General features: G+C 50.4%; 1 protein-coding gene across 1 annotated transcript; it reads right to left on the bottom strand.

Annotated features, from left to right (window-relative positions):
* Positions 1 to 231: 231 nt before the first annotated feature.
* On the bottom strand, positions 232 to 6,299 carry IRX1 (iroquois homeobox 1). Its single transcript, XM_075084463.1, has 4 exons — positions 5,917 to 6,299; positions 2,198 to 3,212; positions 1,552 to 1,624; positions 232 to 1,170 (listed from the first exon to the last, which is right to left on the bottom strand). The coding sequence occupies exons 1-4, from the start codon at positions 6,178 to 6,180 to the stop codon at positions 1,113 to 1,115; spliced, it is 1,410 nt and encodes a 469-aa protein (XP_074940564.1). The 5' UTR covers positions 6,181 to 6,299; the 3' UTR covers positions 232 to 1,112.
* Positions 6,300 to 10,236: the final 3,937 nt, after the last annotated feature.

Below are 10,236 nucleotides of genomic sequence, written 5' to 3'. Positions count from 1 at the left end.
ATTTAGGAGAAAAAAGAAGTAAACACTCAAAATATTACACCTTTTAACGGACCGTCTTTGGGAGATTAATGCCTTTAAAAACCCATAGATTGTCCCTCTCAGTCTCCTTTTAACCAACAGACCGGAATCGCAGAACTTTCTTCTGGGAAGTGCAAGAGCTGCCATATAATTTTTTTTTATTTTCTGCTAGGATTGTGCTTAATCTCACAGGGAAAAAATCTTTCACAGTCGTATTTCCTCTGTGTTTATTTAAAGCGTAAATCGTTACAATTCATTCTAACTCCTAATCTATCAATATTTTTTTTCGGCTTCGTTCCGAATGTATACCAAAGCACTCAAGTTCTTGATCCAATTTAGGAAGCAGTTTAGACAGCAAAGTTATACTCTAGGGAGCAGTGAGAAAACTTGTCCCTTTCATTTTCAAGAACGTATTTTATAACTTAAGTGGAAGTCAGATCTATTTATGTTCGGAAAATGGATACTACAGAACAGGTCTTCATCACAATTGAAAAAAATAACTTTAATTTTGCTAGTCAAGAACCAGCTTCACTCAGCTTCTTAGGTTTACGTGTATGAAAAGGGAAGCTCGCGGCTTGTTTTTGACAAAATAGCTACAAGAGTCATTAAAAGCTTGGATTTGGTATTTCAGGTTTCGGTTACCCAAAGGCAAAAAGACTTCACTTTTTAGGAAACAAATTATAAATGTTCGAATAGAGTCGTTGTATATGTATAAGGTCTGCAGCAACAGAATACATACCTGAAGAGAGCTCATAATTTCATTTAGTTTATTAGACAAAAATATATGATTTAGACAAGTTTTGCTGACGCGCTATTTACAATCTGAAATCACTCTATATACAGAAAAAACACAAACACATGGGAAACATTTACCAAACAAATAATCCAAGAATGGTTAGAATAACACGATCTGAAATGGTACAATGAAGAAGGGGATCCATCTACAGATTTGTGTAATCGCTTTTATGGATTTGCACCACCTTATTGCAAAAAGAGATTGATGGGAGTCGCTTATATCGTTTCCTTTTTTTTTTTTTTTTTTTTCCTGTCCTTAATACCAGTCTCTGTAATATTTTTTTCACCAAACCATTTAATCAAGCGGAAGGGAGAGCTGTTAAAATTCTCGGTGCTCCCTCTTGCTGAGCCAAAGAGCTGCAGGGGGAAAGGGAGGAAGGAAAAAAAAAAGACGTAACAATCTTTCAGGAAAAAAAAAATAAAAGAAAATCCTTTCCCATAATTGCCTGTCTATCGCTATAGCATCCTAGCGTTAGTTAATTGCACAGAAATCATTGTCACTGGTGTAATTAACACAAGATCTTTGAGGTCTCTTAAGTTTCAGAAAAGTTACAGGCTGGCTATGTACAATTGCAATTTAGCCTAACTTTGAAAAGATTACAGCAACTTCTGTGTTGTTCTTGTTGTCTGTATGTATTATTGTGGTGACGATTAGGTGTTATAATTAGTCTTTATTATTCAAACACTCTGTCTCACATAAGTAACATTCCTGCAGTGAAAACAAACAAACAAACTCACTTGTCACGGACAGGCTGGAAGGGCGATTTTAGCGGCTGAGGTGGGGATTCGGTTCTCGGTACATTTTCTCTTTCTAGAAGGAGACAGAAGGAGAAAAAAAAAAAAAAACAACAACAAAAACAAAAACAGGAGAACCATTTTAGAATAACAACAATAAAAATGTGGACAGCGTGCAGAGAACACACCTCTCTCTCACCCTCTTGTGCAGACGTGTATGGGTATATGCGTGTTTGTGTGCGCGTGTACCCAGCACTGTTCCCTACTTTCAATATTTAAGGAGTATGCAAGCTTTTCTTGCCGCGGTTTTGACTGTCATTCAAATTATTGGGAGGTGAGGGTCAGGGAGGAGGGAAGGAAAGCAAAACTCGGGGAATATCTTTCACAGCGCTGTTCTGCATTCTCATCTTATTTGATGGGCGTATAGGGTGAGAATGTAATAGCCCACATGAAATGGGCTTAATGTATGCAATCAACATGCTCCAGGGGAAAAGAAAAGAAAAAAAAAAAATCCACGCTAGGGTAACTGTCTGTAACTCCGTTAAAAGCAATCAGTTACACCAGGGCTGAACCCGACACCATTCCTCAAGAAGTTCGTGTGCCTGTGTTGGGGGTGGAGGGAGAGGTGGATGCCTGATGCATTCATTACCTATGTGTTTGGGACTGGTCCTCTCTGAAGGCTTTTCACTGCTTAGGGCTCCCAGGGTTGCTGTTAGAACAGAAGGTTGCTGCTGGGCCTGGAGGTGGTGGTTGTGGTGAGCAGCGTGGTGGTGATTTACTCCCAAAAAGGACCTCATATTTAGCAGGGAACTCTGAGTGAGGAAAGCCCCATTTGTCCAGTTGTGAAATTTGCCAATCTGGCATGTGTAGAGTCCATGGCTAGGGAGAAAAGCGGGGTGCTGGATCTGTGGAGAAGTGTGGTTAACCTGGGGAGGAGGGGGTGGAGGGGGAGAGGATTTCAGGGCACCGTCGGGACTGGTTGCTGTCTCTGCCAAAGACCAGATCTTGGGTTTGCTGTGAGATGGCATCTGTAAATTGTTCTGTCCCCCGGGACTGATGATTCGCGTGCTGCTGTCAGAGGCCTCCTTCACCATGGCCAGCGCGTCTTTGGGTTTCAGCCCTTCAGACCCTGACAACACCAAATCCTTCTCCTTTTCCAAGTGCTCCTCTTCACTGCTTTGTCTCAGGAGCTCGGGCTTCTCCTCTTCTTCCTCGTTGCTCTGCTCCCCATCGTTCTCATCGATTTTGTCTATGTCTATGCTCTCCAGGTCGATTTCCTCATCGTCTTCGTTCTTCTCGGGGTCCCCCTCGTTGTCACTCCCGAAGAGGTTTGCGTCTTCTTGGTCCTTACTCCTGGAGCCCCAGGTCACCTTGTTCTCCTTCTTGAGCCGCCGGCGGGCGTTGGCGAACCAGGTGGAGACCTGAGTGAGGGTCATCTTGGTGATGATGGCCAGCATGATCTTCTCGCCCTTGGTGGGGTAGGGGTTCTTGCGGTGCTCGTTGAGCCAGGCCTTGAGGGTGCTGGTGCTCTCCCGGGTGGCGTTTTTAGGCCGCCCCGGGTCCCCGTACTGGAACTGTCCGTAGGGATAATAGCCGGGGGCAGTGTGGGCAGCAAAGGTAGCGGGGTGGACACCCGGATTATCTTTCAGCTCGTACTGGGAGCCCTGCAACACATTCAGACAAGCGGAGAGGAAAAAGCACATCAATTATCTCGTTAGCGTCTCTAACAGACCTGAATAGGCTACTCCGGGAGCCGGAATACGCCTTTGAGCGGTGCAAAGGGTCTTCACAGGCAAATTCGGCCCTCCCCGCTCCAGGCTCTTCACGTTTAGATCAGACAGCGGTATTCCCAAAAGATCCCCCCGTCTTGCTGGGAAAGGGAGAGAGAGGGGCTAAGCTGGGCTCTGCCAGACATCATGCGTATTTTCTCCGCAAACCAAACCAAATCAAGCGATGGAAACGCAGCAACTTCGCGTTCGCCTCGGCGAGACGATTTATCGTGCCCTGGAAATGATCAGGCCGAGAAAGCAGGTACTACACCGCAGTTACAAACCGGTGCCTGCGCCCAACGCCGCATTTGTCTGCAAAATATCCAGGAGGATATTACAGATGCATGCAGAGCGTTCTTCTTTGGCCCCGGAGCTGCCTTTAAAAGCAGTTGGTGTGAGACGGGACTGGGGAGATGAATGCACAACTTCAGTACGAAGACACTTAGAATGTGAGAGATTTTCCACACACAAGTCAACTCTCCTCCCCCGCCCCCCACACCTCCCCACACCCCCCCACACACCCCCCCCCCCAAATCAGACACTACGATTCTGGTGTAAAACATTAACTTCTAACTGTTAGGAGAGCTTTTAAACTCTGGAATGGAAACTGACCCACGCATTGTACAATATGGATATGCAGACACTTTATCTCATAAGTTTTACTTTGATCCGGGCAGAGCAAACACAAATTGTTTACAAGCGTTTAGAGACGGTGATTTATTTGCAATCAATATTCTTTTTATCATCGGTAGTAAAACACAGCAAGTCAAATTATCCCATCAGGTGTTTTGGTAAATAACATTTTATCTTTCTAGCAACCTCATTAGGCCTCATTATTACCGCAAATTGTCCAGATATTAACTTAATATTTTAGCTCCTGACTTACAAATTCGCAGAAATTTTAGAATTTCTTTCAAAATATCACCGGCATGGCAAATCACTGTAGCAAAACACCAGGATACTTTGCGAGTAGAAAAAGAACTGTTCCTAAGCAGCTAACGTTTAAAGCCGTTTTCTTTTTTTTTTTTTTCCTTGCTTCTACTCACTTTTTTTTTCTAGTCCAGAAATACGTTCTTAGTATTACTTTTACAAAATTCGTGTCAGCCTTAAAAATGAACCTCTTCTAAAATGTCCGCGAAGAAACTAATCTAACTTTGTCAAACGGTTAAAAAGGGACACGTATTTTAATTTCAGACACAAAGCTTATACACAAAGAGAAGCACGGTGTAATTTTTGCAACGTGTTACAGAGGAGGCTTTCTGCACTCCCTTTATTCGCTGTCTTTTGTTAACGTTGCTGAAATGATATTTTTGTGTCATCTCTGTTGGGAATTCTTTTGAAGAAGTCACTTGTAAATCACTCATTGCTTCTGTCTCAACTTTTACTGCATTTCCAAAATCAAGGTTAAAAAAAAAAAAAAAAGAGTAGGAAATGCACGCTGTTCAAAGTGCCTTCGTAGGAAATGTTTGCAGCACCAAATGATCTGTGTTCTGATGCTGACCCTTGTTCAACAGCGGATCTACCCACTTGCCTACATACACGTATTAAAAAGCCTCACAAGTTACGCCGTGCATGCACCCAGTTATAAATATTCACACATTTATGTTTGGGGGGAGAGAAAAAGAGGGGCATTTTGATATGAAGTGGAACCCACGCGTACCGCCGCCGAGAAATTTGGAGATACTGGCAACGAAAACATTTCAACGACACCACAGAAAAAAACAGTTAGTTAAAAAAAAAATCACTTATTAACTATTACATTCTGAGGAAAAGGAAAAAAAGAGACACGGGGACTATCTGGGTGACGGCGATTTGTTCTAGAGTTAACGCCAGTATGCCTTTCTGCCCCGATGCCTACAATGGGATGTAGATGCCCTCCTTCGCTTGATACAAATCCGATCTATGAGACTCGCCATAAACAGAGTATGAAAAGTTCAAGGAACAGAAAGGAAGGGCCATTTTTAAGGCTTAAGGAAAAAAATGCCTTGAAATAAACCGGCGTGCCTGTCACCGACACCGCACTCCGGCCTTTCGGACGGAACCTGTTTATAGCTCGGCGGCAAAGAAAAGGATCGGGCGGAAAGAGGATCGCGCTGGAAAGCCAGTTGAAACAACAAGGACCGACAATGTCACCCGTCAACAGAAACACCGATAACAACAAGGGGGGAAAAAAAAAGCCCCAAACCAAACCCCGAGTTTCCAGGGGAAGCCGACAACACGGAGGCAGGAGCCCTGCTCAGCCCTTCCACCGCCAAGAAGGAAAACTCGGAGGAGTTTTGCCCGGCGGGGGCGGCGGCGGGGCGGGTGGGGGCTGCGCCCGCGGACGGAGCCCGCCGCCCCCGGCCCGGCCCCGGCCCCCTCTGCCCCCACAGCCGCCGCACACACGCTCCCCTCTCCGCGGCCGCCCCGGCGCCTGGCGGGATCCGCCACCGCCCCCGCGGCCGCCCCGCCGCCCCCCCGCCCTGGGCTCCGCGGCCCCCGCCCGCCCCTGCCGCCGGATCCCCCTTGCCCCACGCGTGGGGGCCGCGCTCCGCGGGCCCGGAGAGGGGACGTGGTTGGGGGGGGAGGGAGCGCGGGAGGCAGCGCGGTGCTCACTCACCATTTGGGAGAAGAGGCCGAGGTCGGCGGTGTAGGGCAGGAAGGCGCTGTAGTTGGGGGCGCTGTAGGGGCTGGCGTACATGCCCAGCACGGAGGTGACAGCGGCCGAGCCGCTGCCCAGCTCGGCGCCCGCCGGCCGGCCCGAGGCGGCGGCGGCAGCGGCGGCGGCGGCGGCGGCGGCGGCCAGCACCCCGGGCCGGTCGCTCCCGTACACCGCCTGGCTGGCGCTGAGATACTGCGGGTAGCCCAGCTGGGGGAAGGACATCTCCGGGGCGCGGGCACAGCGGCGGCGGCGGCGGCACTGGCGGCGGCGGCAGGAGCGGCAGAAATATTTAAAAAAAAAAAAAAAAAAAAAAAAAGGGGGTGGGGGGAAGGAATTATACAAAAAAAAAAAAAAGAGAGAGAGAGAAGGGGAGGAGGGAGCCTGAACAGCCGGGGAGGGGAGCGGAACAAACCCGGGCTTCTCTGGATCTCTCTTTCTTTCTGTGTCTCTCTCCCTCTCTCTCTTTTTTTCCTTCCCCCCCCCCCCCCCCCTTACTGGAGCCAGGCAGGGCGAGAGAACAGAAATCGAGCCGCTAATTTTCTTTTTTCGTTCTGATTTCTTTCTGTCAGAGATATATTGCAACCTAGGTATGGAGGAGAAGGAGGAGTGTGGAAGGATTCAGTGGGGTGTCTTTCCTCAAATCTCGGCTCTTCTGTGCTCCTAAATCCCTTAGATGTGATCTGATCAACAATTGAGCTCCAACTGATGTGTCTGCCCTTAGGTCCTAGGCTGATCTTTCAGATACAATTTGAAGTTGATGTTTTGATTGGCACCCACTTGAGCTGCAAGCGCCGCCCCGCGCCCCCCTCCCCCCCTCCCCCCCCCGGTGCAGCACGTGGTGCACAGCCCAGCCTGGGCCACTTTCCTCGGTGCCTGCGTGTGCGTGTGTGTGTGCGCGCGCCTGTGCGTGTGTCCGCGCAGCTGCTGTGCTGTGCTGTGTGTGTATTTAATGTTTAGCAATGGGCTCCTTTCAGAAAAGCCCCCACTGCTGTATGACAACCTGTCTACACGATTTTACAGCTGTCCAACATTGGGGTTTTGCTGTTTCGCAGCCTTAGTGTGTCCCCTTTTAACAAAAACAACTGTGTTGCTGGTTTTTTCCACCTTTAACATTGAGTCCCCCTTGTCGTCGTTGGACTCAGGAACAAACGAGAGTGGCCGTGAGAGGAAAAGGGGGCTTTGCAGCCAGGCGACTTGTAACAATTTACCACTAAAGAGGGGAAAAAAAAAAAGCATATAAACAAATAAATGAATGCGGTCTATCTATAGCAGCACTCAAACGCCACACACACACAACTTTGCTGGAAGTCAAAAGGCTCCTAGCAGTTCTTCCCGGATGAATCTTTGGTTAAAAAAAAAGAAAAAGACCCGCATCGATCCCCCCCCCCCCCCCCCCCCGCCCTTTCTCCTCCTTATGCCCTGCCGACCGACTGACACTCAGGGACAATTATCAGAGGCATTGCGACAGTCCTCGGAATATTAGCAATAAATAATCCCGCAAATCGACGGTGGCGACACGTATGCCGAGGGGCACAGAACACCCCGAGCCCTCTCCCCACGAGCGGGGGGTGGGGGCGCGGGGGTGAGGGGCTTTCTGTATTGTCAAAACTTCCATCCGCCCGTTTCAGCGCGGACCAAAGGAAACGCATTTGGGGGGGGGCCTGGGGGGAGGGGACGACGACACGCACCAAAACGGGCTGCCTCCACTCTCGTCATTGACGGCAATGATGAGAGGAAGGGAATATTTTTTCCCTTCTTCTTCCCTCTTCCCCCTTGGAGCGGGGTGGAAGGTGCAGCGGGAGACAAAGGACCCCTCTGCCAGGCACTGAGGGGCTCGGCCGCCTTGAAGGAAATGAGTTGTCACCGCTGTGACCTGCCCGCGATGGTGCCCATTTCCTCGACGTGGCGGGGCTCGCCCGTACCCCGCCGGGGCTGGCAGCGCCACGCACCGCCCGGCCGGCACCGCAAACTTTCCTTTTCCTACCGCTGCCGGGGCCCTCCCCGCTGGGGGAAACGGGGAGCGGGGGCCGGCGGGCTGAGGGCTGGGCGTTCCTTGCCCCGACCCTCCCAGCCCCAGTGGGGCTGCCCGGGACCCGCTCTGCCCCACGGGGCAGGCCCGCAGCCGGCGGCGGGGCCGGCGCTCCAGCTCCCCCGGGAGCTGCTGCCTCCTCGGTCGGCCCCTGCGGGGGGGCACCGAGCGGCCGTCCCCCGCCCGGCCCTCGCCGCCGCCGTCCCCGGAGCTCCCTCTTTGTGCTGAAGGGGCGGACGGGGCCGCCGAGCTCTTCCCCAAGGGACGGCGCGGCGCGGCGGGGGCCGCGGAGGCGGAGGCCGGCCGCTTTTCGGGATGCAAGTGTTTGGCGGGGGCGGGCGGAGGGAGGGGGGGGAGCGGGGAAGAAGAGGGAGCACGGGTGTCTCTTTCCTTTTCCCGAGCCCAGGGCGAGATGCAGCTCCCAAGGTCCGTGCCCCTCCGCGGGGCTTCGCGCCCCCCTCCGTGTTTGCGGCCGCGGTTCAGCGCGGCAGCAGCGGTCCCGCCGGGGGCCGGCCGCCGCCCGAGCCGGGGGGAGATGCCTCCCCTCCCGCGAAGGGCCCTGCGGGGTGTCTCTAACCCCGGCCAGCCCTTCCCTCCCCGCGCTCCAGGGAACCGCTCCGTCTCAGAGAGTTGGTTAAACTTCCTTCCCCCATCAGCTGGAAATCGCGAGCTTTCCCATTCCTACATCTGACAGGGAGAGGAGGACACCCCACCCCACCCCCCCCCCGCTCCAAAATCTCACCCTCAAAAGCAGGAGAGCGACCCTCAGACAAAAATGCACCGCAGTAACAAAGCTGAGCGGGGCTTGGAAATTGCGGCGGTGTTTTGCGAATGGAAGTGTCACATTACAAGGGCTGCAGGTAAATAAAGGTGGGATAAGGCACCGACGCTGCCGAAATCTTCTTAGCGCTTTAGATCTGGGCGGAATGTGTATCCAGAAAAGGTTTCCACTTGGAGGCTTAAGAAATGTGAGTCATCCCCTCCCCCACCCGCCCCCATCCTGCTCAGATCGGTTCAGGGAGAAAGGAAAAAAAAAAAAACCAAAAAAGTCTCGCTTGGTTTTCTATCAGCCCAGCATCTTTTCGCGGCCAACTTTGCTATTCTTCACCTTGCGTGGAAATACAGCAAAAAAATATAAAGTGCAGGTTACCTGTAACGGTGATGGGGGGGGGGGGGGGGGGGGGGGGGGAGGAAGAAGAAACAGGACAAAAAAATATGAGGGTAAAAGAAAAAGAAAGGAAGGAAAGAAAGAAGGAAGGAAGGAGGGAAGGGAGGGAGGAAGAAACCCGCCGAGGACGGCGAAAGTTGCAAGACCGGGAGGAGAGCTTTGTTTCTCGTCTGCAAAGTTCTCGGCAAAAGGATGAGCAGGGTCCTACGAACGCCATTAATTATGCACAATTGTGATCATTAAATGGCAATCCCTCATTACGCGATTCCTGCTCCTGCATTGGACATTGCCCATTTTTCTGACGGTTTATTAAGTCACTTTCATAGTCAACCTTTCAAAGCCCTTTTTAATTTCCCCCCCCCTTGTGCAAGCAAGCTGGGACCAGAGCTGCTACACTAAGCTACTTAGCTTGAAAATCAGTTTAGTGAAGGTCTGGGTTTATTTCCCCCCAATCAAGACCTATAGCAGGAGCTTAATAACAAAAGTGCGAAAAGAACGAAACTGTACGGAAAATTACAAACAGCAGCAGCAGCTGCCAGAAGCAGCAGGAAAATCTTTTCCTAAACCCAAGACATAAACAGTCAAAAAGGTTGGTGTGATCAACGCCCCCCGCCCCCATCCATAGATTAGCTTGGAATTGTTAAGAGATGGAATAAAATAAATAGTCTTTTCCAAAAGAGTCATTTTAAAAATAATTCGGGGGAAAAACATCTTATTTTTACGCTTTCTTTTTTTCCCTGAGATCTGTGTTTTAGTTGCTCGAATGTCTCCTTAACTTTCTGCAAAACCTAAGAACAAGGAGTGCGGTGCCAACTCCCCAGCCGAACACCGTTTTTAAAGACGATAAACAGTCACGTAGCAAAAAGGCGTTTGAGCTCAGAGTGAAAAGCAGAGTCACCTTCCCGTTGGAGAGCGGATGCACATCTGAAAAGAGGCGGGAGAGAAATATATAGCACCGCTGGGTATAATGTGATTATACCTAAAGGTAATCGCTTAAAATAAATTGTATACTGTTTAAAGTAAATCGACCTAAATGGCCACGCTGAAATAATTCAAAGATCATCGGGCAGATAAACTTCTC

This window comes from Phalacrocorax aristotelis, chromosome 2 (assembly GCF_949628215.1).
Source record: "Phalacrocorax aristotelis chromosome 2, bGulAri2.1, whole genome shotgun sequence".
Classification (NCBI taxonomy): Eukaryota; Metazoa; Chordata; class Aves; order Suliformes; family Phalacrocoracidae; genus Phalacrocorax; species Phalacrocorax aristotelis.
The sequence above is the reverse complement of the archived record's forward strand: the minus strand, read 5'-3'. Positions and strand labels throughout refer to the sequence as shown.